Source organism: Homarus americanus, unplaced genomic scaffold (assembly GCF_018991925.1).
Source record: "Homarus americanus isolate GMGI-L3 unplaced genomic scaffold, GMGI_Hamer_2.0 scaffold56333, whole genome shotgun sequence".
Taxonomy (NCBI): Eukaryota; Metazoa; Arthropoda; class Malacostraca; order Decapoda; family Nephropidae; genus Homarus; species Homarus americanus.
The window spans coordinates 11,105,767-11,123,417 of NW_024734940.1; the positions used below are offsets into that span (position 1 = coordinate 11,105,767).

General features: G+C 36.6%; 1 protein-coding gene across 7 annotated transcripts; it reads right to left on the reverse strand.

The window, feature by feature from the left end:
- Positions 1 to 1,154: 1,154 nt before the first annotated feature.
- Positions 1,155 to 17,503, reverse strand: LOC121870641 (peroxisomal membrane protein 11C-like). 7 transcript variants are annotated; one of them, XM_042372507.1, is made up of 7 exons: positions 13,946 to 14,043; positions 12,365 to 12,465; positions 11,851 to 12,007; positions 11,023 to 11,134; positions 3,738 to 3,916; positions 2,837 to 2,896; positions 1,155 to 1,329 (listed from the first exon to the last, which is right to left on the reverse strand). In XM_042372507.1, exons 3-7 carry the CDS (start codon positions 11,964 to 11,966, stop codon positions 1,215 to 1,217), a joined length of 582 nt encoding a protein of 193 aa, XP_042228441.1. In that variant the 5' UTR covers positions 11,967 to 12,007; positions 12,365 to 12,465; positions 13,946 to 14,043; the 3' UTR covers positions 1,155 to 1,214. The 7 variants fall into 7 exon arrangements, with proteins under 7 accessions (XP_042228441.1, XP_042228442.1, XP_042228443.1 ...); XM_042372503.1 differs by having other exon boundaries at positions 1,156 to 1,329; positions 12,321 to 12,465; XM_042372508.1 differs by lacking the exon at positions 12,365 to 12,465 and having other exon boundaries at positions 13,966 to 14,019.
- Between the last annotated feature and the right edge of the window lie 148 nt (positions 17,504 to 17,651).

Below are 17,651 nucleotides of genomic sequence, written 5' to 3' on the forward strand. Positions count from 1 at the left end.
CAGCCTCCATCCCCGTATGCCGACCCATCTCTTCTACTACCGTAAGTGTTCCACATAATTTTTAGTTTTCTAACCTTACCTTTATTTTTCCTATGTTAACCTTTATCTTTCCTAACCTAACCTCTTCTATATTACTTGTTTTTTCATACCATCATAAAGTTAAGATAAAATTTTTACTGCAACATAGTTATGTGTCGCCGTTTAATATACAGTATTACTTCTAACGCGTTTCACTTAACGCTGTTTTAATATATGCTGTGCCTCGCCAGAGCTGAACTTTCACTTAACACGGATTTTTCCACATATACGCGGTGAGTGTCCGGCTCGAGACGCTTATTTTAGATTTGCCCCCACCCTGCCTGACTGCCTGTTTTAGCTCATAAAATTCATAAATTACCCGCCAGAATATATTTACATTGCTGGAATTTATATTAGGATCATTTTGGAATAAACATCATATATTTTGCATTAGACATACAAATTTTAGATACAAATTTTTCTCTAGGTAACTATGTTATCTTTTGTGCAAAATATATGACATTTATATTCAAAATATTCCTGGTCTTACAAGGAATCGTGCAATGTCAATTGTATTATCCTAACTTTAGTTTGAGGTATTATTTATTAAAAATTTAGTGGTTTTCCCCAAAATTTCTCTGAGAGGGAAGAGCCGGCAGTGTAGTGTGAGAGGAGGAGTTGAGTCCATTATTTGAATGGACATTAACTTGGCGACTGTATTTCTTTTTCTCTTAAGTATTAATTGTGTGCATGTACCATCATATTAATGTTATTTTTACTACAAATACAGGTATGTGCCTTCAAAAGTGGAGTTTGGGGGTCGGGTCGGTTTCTATTGGAATTAATCCCATATGTTCTGTTGTTCACTTGATTTCACTTAACGCTGGGACTCTGGGTTCAATTATGCTAAGGGGGTAATTGTATGTATATATATATATATATATATATATATATATATATATATATATATATATATATATATATATATATATATATATATATATATATATATATATATATTCCAATTAGTTTTTTTATTAATCTCCTATAGTATTCATTCCTATTTTGTTGTTTTTCATCACCTGTGTTACTATATCAGTGAAGAGGAAATAGTATTTGGGACTGTCATTATTTGCCACAAAGGAAAAGGCAGATGCCAAGGCCTCCAGGCACACTGTAACCTTACCTGCGTTACGTTAGAAAGGCTTAGTCCATGGCCTACGTGGCATCCAGTTTAAGGCATTAAGAAGATTTGCTGCTTGCATGATCACTGTTAACAGCTCTGCTTTATACATTGCATCAACTCTGTCCCTAAGGGAAAAAAGTAAAAGTTTCTTCATATCTATCAAACCAGTTTCAAATAAAAATTAGTCATATGCAATTGCAATTCTTGCTTATTACACCCTAGTCACAGATTCCAAGAACGTGACTCAGAATACTGTACTTTTATTGCTTTATCCTCCCATTCTATATCCAAGTCAGGATTATGCATCATACAGTATAGATTATGCCTCACCCTCACACCACTTCTGCAAAATTCTAGGTTTCACAGGTTGGGCTAAAAAAGGAAGAAAAGGCAAATTCTGGTATGAGTTGATGTGTGTAATGCTGAACCTGGGTAATGAGAATCATAGTACAGTACCTTCATGGGTAGTGGCCTACACAGATAATTATGCTGGTATACACACTGAGGGTTGGTGAAGGTGTGCATGGTGGAAAAGGCAATGGTACTACAAGGAATATGGAAGAAAGAATAGTACTGTACTTGAGTTTGGGGATGCCATGGATATACAGTAGTTGCATATGAGTTAGGTGGCACAAAAGTCCAGATTGATTACATATTTCTCAGGAAATCAGACTGAAAGTTTCTAGGATGTAAACATGATAGCAAGGGAAGAATGTGCCATAAAAATGTTGATGATGATGATGATTGCTCATAATCATCTCTTTTTACACCCTAGAACTCATATGAATCATTAACACTCCTTGCAGTACTTTATCACATAGTAGCTCCTCCCCGACTTACGACGGGGTTAGGGACCGACATCCAGGTCGTAAGTCGGAAATGCTTAAATAATACATAGAAAATCTAAAATGGGTGTCTCTTTTTCTTCTCAGCACCACAAACACTCACTTTTAAGCTTGCCAGCCATTTTAAAGTGAATTACAAACGAAAATTGTGTCTGTGTACTGACTTTGGGACTCGAAAATACGTAATTTGACCAAATTTTGGTACGACTGAGGCAGGTCATAAGTGTGGTGGTCGTAAGTCGAGTAGGTCGTAAGTAGGGGAGGAACTGTATTTCTTTCTACATTTAAAAAAATTGCTACTCTACCTGAAGAAATTTTACTGTTAGTGGATAGTATTTTATTCCTTAATTTTTCTAAATCTTCAACTTATTAAGTGTGATCATAAAAAAAAAATTATACTCTATGACCCACCAAGTTGCTATGCTAGTTTATGCCAGGGTCCAGTGTATGACAGAAAAAGCAACGGACATAAACAGGCAGACAGAGAATAAGAGAGACTTAGAAATACTATATAGTGCTGTATAATGAATACTACATGAAATTGGTAATTAAAATATATAAATATAAACTTACAAATTTGTATCCTAAAAGATGTTAATGGCATAATATATTACTTAAATTAACAATGATCCTTTTTCTACTTAACCTCTTGTGTATGGGGGTCTCTCTTTGCTGAATAAATTGTCTGACATTAGTCAAATAAAATATTAAACATGGCATTCAGTAGTGAAGGGGTTAACAGGAACTCTGAGTGTACAGTACTCTGTGGCTCAGATAATTTTCTTACCTTTCTTCAGTCGTATTCTCTTTCGTTTGTTGCTTCATCGAATAAATGTGACGTAGAGACCTGAAATTAATATACTGAAGCTTGAAGCAAAGATTGTATTTAGTAATATACAATACCTGTAGTGTGTAACATTAGTCAACCTGAAAATAGTGAAAGAAACTGGGCACTGATATTGGTCAGGATCATAATGATACTACATGAGTAGCTTAGTAACCGTGGGAGACCTTCCCAGGTAGTGCCTCAGGAAGAGCCTCAGCAAGGCTACACACAAGCAGAAGTATCTAAACATGATGAAACACAACAACATTATTATACAGGTATGAATTGAGTTAACTCTGCTGTAAGTGGCAATCCATTTTTTGGGGGTTTGTTGGAAGTAAAGGTATATAATTTGTTTATTATTGGCTTATAATCGTTGTTTACACAAAATTACATTAAATTTTTTTGTGGGATTTAAAGATGTTTTAGGGACTTTTATTGAATGTATCTTAGCTTTTATAACAGAAATCTATGAAAAAATGTGTTTCAATTTACAAATTTTGACTTATGAGAGGTTTTTCAGGAATCAAACTCTTCCCTAAATTGAGGTAAACCTGCAATAATAATAGTTTCTTGAATCAGAAATTTTACAAATCAGAAATTCCTGAGCAATTAGGTAACAATAATTGACACACTATTGGTACAGTATAACTCAATCACAGACTTCTTGTCAACCAAGTAAACAAATTAGAAATTTTAGTCTTTTTTCCAATCTTATTAGAAAAGTTAACTGCTTTGAAGATATCTTCTCTTTCCTTGCTTTTTCTACAATGAGATGTTATGCTTTTAATTTAGCGATGTACCCGGACTAGAACACCTATCCTCCACTTGACTAGATTCTCCTTATCAATTATTAACTCACCTTACTATTGTTAAAACAAGTGAAAGTCCCCATAGCAGTAGGGATGCATGCCAAAGTGATGCAGAATTTCCCTTAAGTACTTTCATGTCACGAGCCCAGGCAATGTGTTCCAAAGGAAAGTACAGCTGGTCCACTGCAATGTTTGTCAGCTCCAGACACCTCAGAAATGTGTCTTTACCCTAAAATAAAATTATTATGAATTACAAGTTATCCTCTATTTATCACTCCATTCATCCATATTCAACAAGATAATTTCCATATTAAAAGTATAATATTCCATACACTCTTTATAACATTACATATAAATATTTGCACATTTATCCATCTTTGCACTTTCTATTAAAGGTCAACTCCAGTCCCAATTTTGCCCATGTTATTTTGGTACATTCAACAACATACATGAAACATAATTTGTTTTAGGCATAATTCAGGCATAAAAAAATACCCTGCCAACTTTCTACCTCTCAGTACTGAGCATGATGCCAACAGAATCTAACAAAACATGTGAAGTTGTTTGGTGTAGTTACAGATCAAGACTTTGTTTCAACAACTTCATGCAATGTAAATGTTTAAGGATATTAAATAATATTTTACAAATGAAACACATTGTGCCTACAGCAAAGGATAAACTCCACCAGGCAATGTTTTATCGATTTGGATCTCATAGGTCACTCACTAATAACAGTACAAGTATTATATACAGGTTGTAAGTCGAAAATGCTTAAATAATACATAAAAAATCTAAAATGGGTGTCTTTTTTCTTCTCACCATTTTAAAGTGAATTACAATAAAAAATTTTGTCCGTACACAGCTTAATCACTAACGCTGGGACTTGAAAGTACGTAATTTGACAACATTTTGGTACAACTGAGGAGGTGGTTTGGGTGGTCGTAGGTCGAGTGTGTATTATATTATTATATATATATATATATATATATATATATATATATATATATATATATATATATATTATATATATATATTATATATATATATATACAGTGATCCTCCTATATATATATATATATATACACAGTATATATATATACAGTATATATATATATATACAGTGACCCTCCAATCTAACTCAACTGCTCCAGAAGGTCGCTCATAACCGAAAAGTTCGTTAACCGAAACCATTGTTTCAATGGGTTTTGGGTAATTGGTTCCAGCTCATCGAAATTTCTTAAATTCAACAAAAATGGTAGAAAAGTTCACTTACTTTGAGGTGTGTATGTAGAAGGCTCCTGGATGATGATGATGATGATGATGATGATGATGATGAGGATGATGATGATGATGGATGGACAAGAATGTGGAGGAGAAGGAAGAAGATAAGGCATTGGGGTGGGAAGAGAAGTCACCCATGGCGCCATTTCACTCATAAAATTCTTAGCTCTCTCTTGGTGTAATTCAGGATTACTTTTAAATCAACACTGCACTGCATTATATATTGTCATTATGTAAAATATATTTCAAAATGACCAATAATTTGTTTGGAAACACAGAAAAAGCGTTTAGTTGAAGAGAGTCTCAAGCAAGATGTTACCTCCAGTGAAAACAGAGAGAGACTAACTCCTGTTTGCTGTGTTAAGAGGCTGGATGCGGCATTAAACTAATCACTTACCTTCAATTATGTTCAATAATTGTTAAAATGACTAAAAATTGAATATTAAACTTTAAAATTATTGAATAGTATAAACTTCTTTGATATTTACTAAAATAGTAAGGAATTTAAGCCCTAGAACCGTTAATGTATTGGCGGACTGATTAAAGCTGGTTGTCTCGGTCAGTGTTTAAAACATGTTGAGGTTTCGTCTGTAAGAACTTCGTTAACCGAATTTTTTTCTAACCGACCAAAGATCCTTATGGAAGGCAGTTCGTTAATCGAAATTACGTTAACCGAGGTGTTCAAGTAAACGAGGGGTCACTGTATATATATATATATATATATATATATATATATATATATATATATATATATATATATATATATATATATATATATATATATATATATATATATATATATATATATATATACATATATACAGTATTACCCCGCCTAACGCGGTTTCACTTAGCGCATTTTACCGTATACGCGGTGCATTGCCAGAGCTGAACTTTCACTTAACACGGATTTTTTCCACATATACGCGGTGAGTGTCCGGCTCGAGACGCTATTTTTAGATTTGCCCCTAGCGCCACCCGCCCGCCTGCCTGCCTGCGCTCATCGCCTCTCCCTCCTCCTTCCTCCGCTTGGGCAAGCGGCGCGGTAAGGTTGCGCAGTGTGTGTCTTTGTTGCGTTATCACTGACGTCATATGACGTATCGGACTGTGATTGGCCATGCATCCCTACCCCCCTCTGCTGCTAGCTGTAATTGGCTTAAAGTATTATGACGTGACCACCCCGGGGGAGGGAGGGAGGGAGGGAGGGAGGAGAGACGACGCTTGACCTAGCCGCGGCAGTTTCATCCCTCAAGGCCACCCCGTGTTAACGCGCATCCATTGTTCCGTAAAATGGCTTCCGCCGGACCACCACCGCCACCAGAGAGAGACCTTTCCTTACCTGGACCCAGCGGCACTAAGCCAAAGAAGACACGACGTTCATTAAGCTACGAGGTGAAGTACCAAATTGTTCAAGATTTGGAGAAAGGAAGACGGCAAGTTGATCTCGCGCGCCAGCATGGCGTCAACGAATCTACGATTCGTACGATCAAGAAGGATGCAGCCAAGATCAAAGAGCACATGAAAATCACAAAGTCTGCAGGTGCTTCATCTATCAGGTATTGCCAGAACAGGGTGCTGGCAAAAGTGGAAAATTTGCTGGTGAGTTATTTGGTGCGTCAGGCGCGACGCAACATGGCGGTGGACACGCGCTCAGTGCAGGAGTACGCACGTGAGCTATACGCAGCAGTGACACGTAAACTGGGAATTGCAGAGCCCAAACCCTTCAATGCTTCCTCTGGTTGGCTGCATAGGTTTAAGAAGAGGAACAAGATCACCAACATCAACATTGGTGGTGAGGAAGCGAGTGCTGACCGTGTGGCGGCTAGAGATTTTCCTCCGTTCTTACGTGAGATTATGGAGGAAGGACAGTACACCGACGACCAGGTGTTTAACATGGACGAATCTGGTCTTTTCTGGAAAAAGTTACCTTCCAAGACCTTCGTTGTCCAGTCTGCCAGCAAGGTAAGGGGTCGGAAGTTGCAGAAGGAACGCATCACCGCCCTGTTTACCACCAATGCCTCCGGTACCTGTAAACCAAAGTTATCGGTGATTCACACAGCCCGCAAGCCGCACGCCTACAAGAATATGGACATGAACAAGCTTAATGTCCACTGGCTAACCGCACGTAAGGCGTGGATGTCCTCTTCTCTGTCCCTCTTCTGGTTTGACAACTGTTTTGTTCCTGACGTGAAGAAATTCTGCGAGCAACAGAATGTTCCATTCAACATTTTGTTGCTCCTTGACAACGCACCTGGACACTCGCCCCTACTTATGGATCGTCACCCCAACGTAAAAGTGGTCTTCCTTCCTCCCAACACTACGTCATTAATCCAGCCCATGGACCAGGAGTTGATCTGCAATGTGAAAGCTGCGTACTCTGCAAAGAAGTTCAAGCTCCTGAACGACTCTACCAACACCAAGGATGAGTTGCGTAAGCTGGGTGACACCGACAGCGAGAGCAAAAGCGACGAGGACAAGGAACAAGAGGCGGCGACTCAAGAACTTCTCGTCAAACAATTTTGGAAGAAGTTTAACGTTAAACAAGCTGTAGACTTCTTGGTGGAGGCATGGGATCTGCTGACTATTGCTACGATTCGTCACGCATGGAGACATGTGTTGCATGGCATACCAGGTGAGAGGAGGAGTGAACCTGTGACTGGTGAGGTTCAGACTGTTGCAGTAGCAGTGGACCTTGCCAGAGAAGCTGCGCTCAATATTACAGCTGAAGGCTTCTCCGAGACCACCAACGAAGACATCCTGGAGGTGATCAAAGATCCTGAAGTGACTGCCGACGAGATGTTGGAAGAAGAACACGCCAGTGAAGAGGAGGAAGAAGGTGCGTCATTCTCCGAAGAACCTAGTTTAAGTCATAGTGATATTAAGTGTGTCATAGAGTTTACAGAAAAAATTAAGTCCGTCCTTTCCCGCGACAATGACGATGAACGCTATGAAGTCTTCCATACCCGACTGGTGCAGGCTATGGAGCCGTACATCAAGGTGTATCACGACAACATCAACACCAGCCGTCAGCAAAGCATAACCGAGTTCTTCGCCCGCAACCCACCACAGCCAGCCCAAGCCAGTGATAGTGAAAGTGAAGTTGACTTTGAGGGATTTGTCAGGGAAGCCCTGACAACTGTAAGTGACAGTGATGTTGATTCACCTAGTAATGGTGATTCACCTGAGGGCCAGTAATCTGCCCTCTGCCTCGGAACCAGCCTCCATCCCCGTATGCCGACCCATCTCTTCTACTACCGTAAGTGTTCCACAAAATTTTTCGTTTTTTAACCTATTCTTTATTTTTCCTATGTTAACCTTTATCTTTCCTAACCTAACCTCTTCTATATTACTTGTTTTTTCATACCATCATAAAGTTAAGATAGAATTTTTACTACAACATAGTTATGTGTCGTCAAAAAGTGGAGTTTGGGGGTCGGGCTGGGTTCTATTGGAATTAATCCCATATGTTCTGTTGTTCACTTAACGCGGATTTCACTTAGCGCGGGACCCTCTGGGTTCAATTGACCGCGTTAAGTGGGGTACAACTGTATATATATATATATATATATATATATATATATATATATATATATATATATATATATATATATATATATATATATATATATATATATATATATATATATATATATATATATATATATATATATATATATATATATATACAGTGGCCCCTCGGTTAACGAACTCAATCCGTTCAGAAGGTCGTTCATAACGAAACGTTCGTTAACCAAACCATTGTTTCAATGGGTTTTTGGGTAATTGGTTCCAGCTCACCGAAAATTTCCTAAATTCAACAAAAATGGTAGAAAAGTTCACTTACTTTGAGGTGTGTATGTAGAAGGCTCCTGGATGATGATGATGATGATGGGATTTAGAATGGGGGTGGAGGGGAAGGAAGAAGAGAAGGCATTGGGGTGGAAGAGAAGTCACCCCATGGTGCCATTTCACCCATAAAATTTTAGCTCTCTGGTTTAATTCAAGATTATTTTCTTTAAATCAATGCTGCACTGCATTATATATTGTCAATATATAAAATATATTTCAAAATGACCAATAATTTGCTTGGAAACACAGAAAAAAAGCATTTAGTTGAAGAGAGTCTCAAGCAAGATGTTACCTCCAGTGAAAACAGAGAGAGACTGACGCCTGTTTGCTGTGTTAAGAGGCTGGATGCCGCGCATTAAACTAGTCACTTTACCTTCAATTTCGTTCAATAATTGTTAAAATGACTAAAAAATTGAATATTAAACTTTTAAAATTATTGAATAGTATAAACTTCTTGATATTTACAAAAATAGTAAGGAATTTAAGCCCTAGAACCGATTAATGTATTGGTGGACTGATACTAAAGCTGGTTGCCCGGTCAGTGCAAGCGAAAACATGTTGAGGTCGGTTCGTAAGAAGTTCGTTAAGCGAAATTTTTTTCGTTAAACGAATTGAAGATCCTTATGGAAGGCAGTTCGTTAATCGAAATTACGTTAACCGAGGTGTTCGTTAAACGAGGGGTCACTGTATATATATATATATATATATATATATATATATATATATATATATATATATATATATATATATATATATATATATATATATATATATATATATATATATATATATATATATATTTTGATAAAATCACACGGGAAAATGGAAACAACGGAGTACCTTAGCTTTCGTCTTTATTCAAGACATCTTCAGTTGCCTCTGAAGATGTCTTGAATAAAGACGAAAGCTAAGGTACTCCGTTGTTTCCATTTTCCCGTGTGATTTTATCAAGATTTATCCTCTCCACGTTTTCATTGTGGATTTACATGAAATATATATATATATATATATATATATATATATATATATATATATATATATATATATATATATATATATATATATATATATATATATATATATATATATATATATATATATATATATATATATATATATATATATATATATATACAGTGACCCCTCGGTTAACGAACTCAATCCGTTCCAGAAGGTCGTTCGTTAACCGAAACGTTCGTTAACCGAAACCATTGTTTCAATGGGTTTTTGGGTAATTGGTTCCAGCTCACCGAAAATTTCCTAAATTCAACAAAAATGGTAGAAAATTTCACTTACTTTGAGGTGTGTATGTAGAAGGCTCCTGGATGATGATGATGATGATGGGAATTACAATGGGGGTGGAGGAGAAGGAAGAAGAGAAGGCATTGGGGTGGAAGAGAAGTCACCCCATGGCACCATTTCACCCATAAAATTTTAGTTCTCTTGGTGTATTTCAAGATTATTTTCTTTAAATCAACACTGTACTGCATTATATATTGTCAATATGTAAAATATATTTCAAAATGACCAATAATTTGCTTGGAAACACAGAAAAAAAGCGTTTAGTTGAAGAGAGTCTCAAGCAAGATATTACCTCCAGTGAAAACAGAGAGACTAACGCCTGTTTGCTGTGTTAAGAGGCTGGATGCTGCGCATTAAACTAGTCACTTTACCTTCAATTATGTTCAATAATTGTTAAAATGACTAAAAAATTTAATATTAAACTTTTAAAATTATTGAATAGTATAAACTTCTTGATATTTACTAAAATAGTTAGGAATTTAAGCCCTAGAACCGATTAATGTATTGGTGGACTGATACTAAAGCTGGTTGCCCGGCCAGTGCAAGCGAAAACATGTTGAGGTCGGTTCGTAAGAAATTCGTTAACCGAATTTTTGTTCGTTAACCGAATTGAAGATCCTTATGGAAGGCAGTTCGTTAACCGAAATTTCGTTAAACTAGGGGTCACTGTATATATATATATATATATATATATATATATATATATATATATATATATATATATATATATATATATATATATATATATATATATATATATATATATATATATATATATATATATATATATATATATATATATATATATATATATAAGCATTATGGAGGGAAAAGTGGAAAGATGAGTCCTCTACAATACTTGTCTGCTGTACTAATGGCAGGCAGTCAAAAACATGAACAAACCTTGGTGCTTCTGATGCAAGACCAGGAATACTGAAGCATAGGAAGATCATCAAACAGTCTCAAGATGACTCTAGCCATACCAAATTGTGAACTGACAGTCTGAAGTGCAGTTCTAAAAGAAAGCCAAAAGGGATGTAATTTAATTAAAAGATGACTTCTGCAAAATCATACAATATTTCAGCTGTTTTAATTTGAGAAAATATATACTGTACAGGTGTAACAGATTTTCTCTTGCAAATGTTTCATGACAACAGGCTTTCATGTCTGCATATGTGTGGTTATGCAAATGAAAGTAAATTCTGAGTATTTAAACTGATTAAAAGAAAAAAATGCCTTAAAAATACAGGTATGTACTGTATTGAGAAATGGAGGAGTGAAGTAACAAATCCCATTTCATGACTGAGTAGACAAGTAAGAGACCCACAAGATATAAAAACTCCCAAATATCTCACAGATGGATCCTGGCATTGCTGATGTGTCATGCTTGACAGCAGGTGTACCACCCAGAAGTACAGTATCCATACTAAATAATGCAAATACAGGTTACTGTATGTTACTAGAAAATCCTTCGTAAATAAAAAACTAGAAGTAGCACAGTATACTTGTTTTGACTTATTACTCTATCATGGCAAGTAGACTGAACAACAAAAAGGTGGAATGTAAACAAAGAATAATGACAAGTTTTTCTGCTACTTATGAGCAACAATTATGTGAAACAACAAATCAAGTGGAGACAAATAATGGGGACCAATTTTATCAACATAGTAATGCATGCAGCTTCCCCTCTATACAAGCTAAATATAATTCAAAATTAAAACTTAACCTTACCTGGTATTTTCCTTAGCTAGTGGAGTTAAAAGGAGTAAACCATATTGTACTGTGCGCAAGGTTTTCTCCCGTCCTCTGTAAGTCTCTAAGACTGTGACAATTTCCTGCAGTCCCATACCTAATGTTCATCTAAAATTCTACCGTACAGTACTTGTATCTGAAAATAGTGAAACATACACAGTTCAGACATTATAGATGACTATTTTGTTGAATTCCCCAACCAATACAGAACATGAACATGCTTATATATGAATTACAAGAATAAATAATTTGGCAGGACTTTAGAAGATTTGGGGCTAACTCATACAATTTAGATTCGGTGTGAAGTGCCTTTCCAAGCCACAAAAATTATGATGAAAACTGTGGGACTATTTAGGACAACTGGTAGCTACAGGGCTGAAATCCTTTTTTTTGACAAAGCTTATGTCCAGATTGTTCTTGTACTACAGGGCAACTTTCCCACTGCACACCTAGCTTCAAACAAGTTGAGCAAGTGTAGTTGTTGCCCTCTCACCCTGAAATGGATGGAAAGGGGAGAGAAAGGCTGGAAGTCAGCTTTTAGCTGGTATCCATCCAATCAGCAATTGCCATGCAAGCACTCTTCCATCTGTGAATCTGCAAGAAACCATGATCTGGATAATGAAAGGGTATCATCTCTTAACAAACAAGACAAAAAACTATAAAGAGGGTACACAAGAGGGCTAGCTGTGCCCCCCCCCCAAAAAAAAAGAGCTTTCAGGATCAATCCTTTACTTCTAGGTTAACCCATTCACTACTGGATGCCACTTTCAGTACTTTGTTTGGCTAATGACAGACAATTTTATTCAGCAGAGACACCCCGTACAGTGAAAACAGAGAGATGGGGACATGTTACAAAGTATCCAGGACTGGCAAGACTCAACCTCCAAAGCAAGAGTAGATTCAGCTATGAACAGGTCAGAAAAATCATACTGGATAGATCTAGTGCTTTCATAATTCACAACCAAAAATCTTGGCTAACAACAAGCATTTAGCAGAGATGACATATTATAACATATAAAATTAACTAGTATGTACAAGTATCATCTGCACAGGTTAGGAGGCAGAGGATAAAACATTACCAAAATCCACCATAATGGAATAATGAAGGATCCAACACTTAACCTGAAATGAACTATCAAACAAGACTTAATAGAAGTTTTTAAACACTTCAGAAGACATTACTCAGTCAAGTGTTCATACCTAAAGTACAATCTAAGGTTGAAGAAACCACAAGTTCATAAAACCGTCAGGACCTCACAATGCTCTTAAAGAATGAGGTGCTTCCCCATTATATTGTCACCCCCATCTGGTCCCTGAAAAATGCTAGAGACTCTGTTTATTGAAACATCCAAAGGAGAGCCACCCTGAGAGATAAGAATACCTGCAATTGCATAGCTTATACTATAGGCAGGCATGGGGTGACTTAATAGAAGTCTATAAACACCTCAGAGGATATCCATACAGTACTTTTACACTTTTACTTTTATCCCCTTCACCACTGATCAGCTTGTTAGTCGAGTGACTATATCTGGAGCTGGCAGGTTGTGAACTCTTGGAACAATCTGCCAAAGTGTTGTGACGGCATCGATTGTGAGCTCATTCAAAACCAGACTTGACCAACACTGGTGCAGGTACAGATACATCCGGGAACCAGTCCATGCCCAGTGTTTGCTAACAATGCGTAACAGAGACGTAACTGACCACCTAAGCAGCTAATAAGCCAATCAGCAGTGGTGAAGAGGATAAAGTAAACCTTCCCATGGGAAGTCCAAGTTAAATTCTTTATAACCATCCTGAGTGGCATTTCATGGGTATGATATAGCAGTTTACATGTAGAAATGATCTTAAGCTACTAATTTTGAGTACTGTACAGTATAGTGGATCAGAATTTACATAATACTCTATACAGTACTCTATATTACAACATGTCAACATTCTAATATTACTATGTATTATTAGTACAGTACAGTACTTGATATTACATCATTATAATACTGTATACAGTATTGGTGGATTCTTCGTTCCACAATAAGTAACTAATATAAAAAAATGTAAAGACACCCCTGCAGATTACTCTTGTGTGGAGAACAATACTATTTTATTCCTGGACAGTCACTTCACTTTAACAGATAAACAATGGGTGCCACCAACTGCTGATTAGCCCACAAGTATTTCAAGGTCATAATTAAAAGGATGGGAATACCAAAACAGAAAATGGTTAAATTTAACAACATATGACAATACGGTATTACAGTAAGAGTTTCACAGCCATACAATTGATTATAACCTAATGTCCCTGCTATGGTACAGTATTGGTACTGTACTGTAGAAAGGTGGAAAGAGAGGATGAATAGTTCCTTGATACCCATAAAGGAACAGACCTTGATTAATACTATACCACTTTTCAATATCAATACACCTGTCAAGTAGCAAAGTTTATTTTCCTCATGCTGTAGCTGAGAAACAACACTGAAACAATTATGAATTTAAGACATAGACATCATGTAACCACGTAATCATATACAGTACACAACAATTGTTACTAAATTATAATAAAATCCAACATTGATTTGCTATTTAGCAGGAATAAGTATGCTAGTCATTTATCAAAGAGGATTTTTTTTTTTATGATAGATTAACTGGTATTGTAGCCTGTTTTTTTGTGGCATGTTTCAACACCAGAACAAGCTTTTTGGAATTTTTTGGGGTGTATTACCATAATACCTTTAATAATTTACTTTGGTTAATCTTGTACATATGCAAATACATACTGTACAAATATTTCAGTGTACAGTACAGACAGTGAAACATAGGACATAGGGTGCAACAAAGAGTTCAAGTAATCAATAAACCTAACAGCATCATTGTTGCCAAACTATTACAAACTGCCAAGATATTAAGAAAACACAAGCTCAATACACTGATAACAGAAGAATGCAGGCTCAAAGACAACCTAGCAATCCCTACGTTCCACGAGTAATTATAGGCTAGTGAGCCTGACCAGCATAGTGTGTAAAGTACTTGAGAGCACCATAAGAGTTGTCATGATGGAATATCTACTACGAAACAACCTTGTAAAGGATTGCCAACACAGATTTATGCCGGGGCGCTCCTGATTAACACAATTACTCAAGGTACTGGATGTTGACTCATTCTTGAACAAAGCGGAAATATCGACAAAATATACCTAGATTTTGCCAAGGCTTTCGACAGTGTACCCCAGAAGCTATACACTTCTCCATACAAATGTTTGCGGACAATACCAAGTTATTTAGGGAAATTAAGAACCAAACAGACTGTGAAGAGCTACAGAAAGATCTCTTTGAGCTTCAAGAATGGTCTAAGAAATGGCTGCTAAGATTCAATGTCACGAAGTGTAAGAGGCTGCACCTGGGTCTCACCAACAGTAAGGAAGCATATCATATGTCCCAACGGGACAAAGAAACTGCATTACTGTAATTGAGACCGAATGTGAAAAGGACCTGGGTGTGTATGTTGACAATGAACTTAAGTTCTTGGGCCATTGTGAGAAGAAGGTGAATCAGGTAACGAAACTAGTGGGTCTTATAAGAAGGTCATATAGATATCTGGATGGTCCGTTGCTTGTCACAATCTTCAAGAGTGAGGTGCTTCCCTGTCTGGAGTACTGTCACCCCATCTGGTCCCCAAGGTATGCTAGAGATTGTCAATTGATTGAAAATGTCCAATGGAGGGCCACCAGACTGGTGCCTGCTCTACGGAACTCCAGTTACCCAGAGAGATTAGAACGCCTGTAACTGCCTAGCTTATACAGTACTACAGACGGGCAAGGGGCGACCTAATCAAAGTTTATAAACATATCAGGGGATACTACTCGATCGAATGTACAGTCTCGTTCAAAATTCTTCAAACACTACTGGAGACAGCTGGCAAATCAAGGCCGTTTGTTTACTATAGTACGTAGTAAAATTTATGATTAAATATAAAAGTGATCGGTGATTGGTTACTTAGTTCCCCGTTGCTTAATTTAATGGTTGGGCTTTGTTGTTTTATATTATATTATACTACGTACTATAGTAACCAAACGGTCTTGAGTTGCCAGCTGTCTCCAGCAACTTTCGAAGATTCTTGAATGAGACTGTACATGCCTGGAGCTGGTGGACATCCGCCCCACAAGGGGACACAGCTCAAGGTTGAAGAAGCCACAAGTCCAGAAAACTGTGAGGGCAAACTTTTTTGGAGTGAGAACTGTGAACTCTTGGAACAATCTGCTAGAGAGTGTTGTGACGGCACCGAGTGTGAACTCATTCAAGGCCAGACTTGACCAACACTGGAGTAGGTTCTAATATATTCAGATGCCAGTGTATGCCCAGTACTGTACTTGCCAACAGTGCGTAACAGATACGTGACCGGCTGCCCAAGTGGCTAATGATCAGTGGCGAAGAGGATAAAAGTAAAGTAAAAGTATTGTATTACTGTACTTTACTTTCCTGTGCTACAATCCTGTATTTTGTTCTTGGTGGTAAAATCAAATACAGTTAATGTTGGTTTAGATTTTATATGTCATATTAACATAGTGTGGCAATGATCTACTTCATGTATACAGTAAATTCAATTTTTATTTTTCCTTCCTTGCTATCAGATTTGAAACTTAATTTAAATTTAATTGACCTTTTCACCATTTCTGAGCTTATTAGCCATTTGGGCAGTTTGCAGTAAAGTATATTGCAAAGTATATATTTAAAAGACAATAAAAGTAAACTTTAAAATTATCCAGAAAATCCTGTAAAGGATCTTACTCTGTAGGTACAGTACTGTACAGTATTGTGTAACAGATTTCTGGATGATAGGCTTCTGATGGAATATTTTAAGGAATAAAGTGGCAACCCTCTCTGTCACCTTTACAGAATTAATGTACTATATTGTACAGTAGAATATGTATGTTATAAAACCACATTAACTTTAGTGACAATAAAGCAAGCTCAAGTTTTAGAAATTCTTGCACTAAGCAGTATTAAATAACGGTGATCCAAGCACTTCATTGCGAAGTTTAAAAGCTCAACCCGTACTTACATGATTGAGCTATAAAAAAAATAAAAGTGCTTCATGGTGCTTGACGCCTTAATCAGCAACTGGAGGATTTTTCTTTTAACTCTCTCATTGCTATGAACGGCTTCTGGGACTTGAATCTGGTTAACCCTAGACAATTTTGTTGAGCCCTTGGCATTCTAGGGGTTAAAAGTACAATAAATCCTTTCTTACCTCGTGAAAAGCTCCAAAAATAGAAAGAATTAAGCTTTTCGTTATTCAGTATTTTTACATGTCATCCTCTAGGCCTGGATTTAAGCTTCCAGGTTATCCTGAATTTATTAACAATTAAAAGCATATGAATTTATAACAAATACTGTAGTGCCAGCACGCATCAACCCTGCCCTGGAAGAAGTAATCCCCCAGTCAGAATCTCAAGATAGATTTCATTGGAACAAAATTATTTGATTTATGACCCAGGTATTGATTTCTTCTTCTCTAGGCATCTAGGGACACGTACTAAAAATATCTGAATTTCATATTTAAAAAATTATGTTAAAATTATTAAACTTGATATGAGTTTAAAGAAGCATTGTTTAAAACAATTCGGGCCAAAGAACAATACAGTAATGTTAAATTTTCTAGATGTTTCCTGGCTGCCAGGAGCGCTAGATAAAATTGGTGACTACTGTGAGTTTATTTCTATATTATATAGGCACCGTGGAAAATATTTACTAGCTGGCATTTTTATTTGAAAATTTAATATGGCTTAA

Coding starts and splice junctions, on each gene's coding strand:
- LOC121870641 (XM_042372507.1), bottom strand. CDS start 11,966: ATGGGACTGCAGGAAATTGTCACAGTCTTAGAGACTTACAGAGGACGG. Junction 2,897..3,737: donor CTTGTTTTAACAATAGTAAG/GTGAGTTAATAA, acceptor TATTAATTTCAG/GTCTCTACGTCACATTTATT. Junction 1,330..2,836: donor GAGAATACGACTGAAGAAAG/GTAAGAAAATTA, acceptor TTTTTCCCTTAG/GGACAGAGTTGATGCAATGT.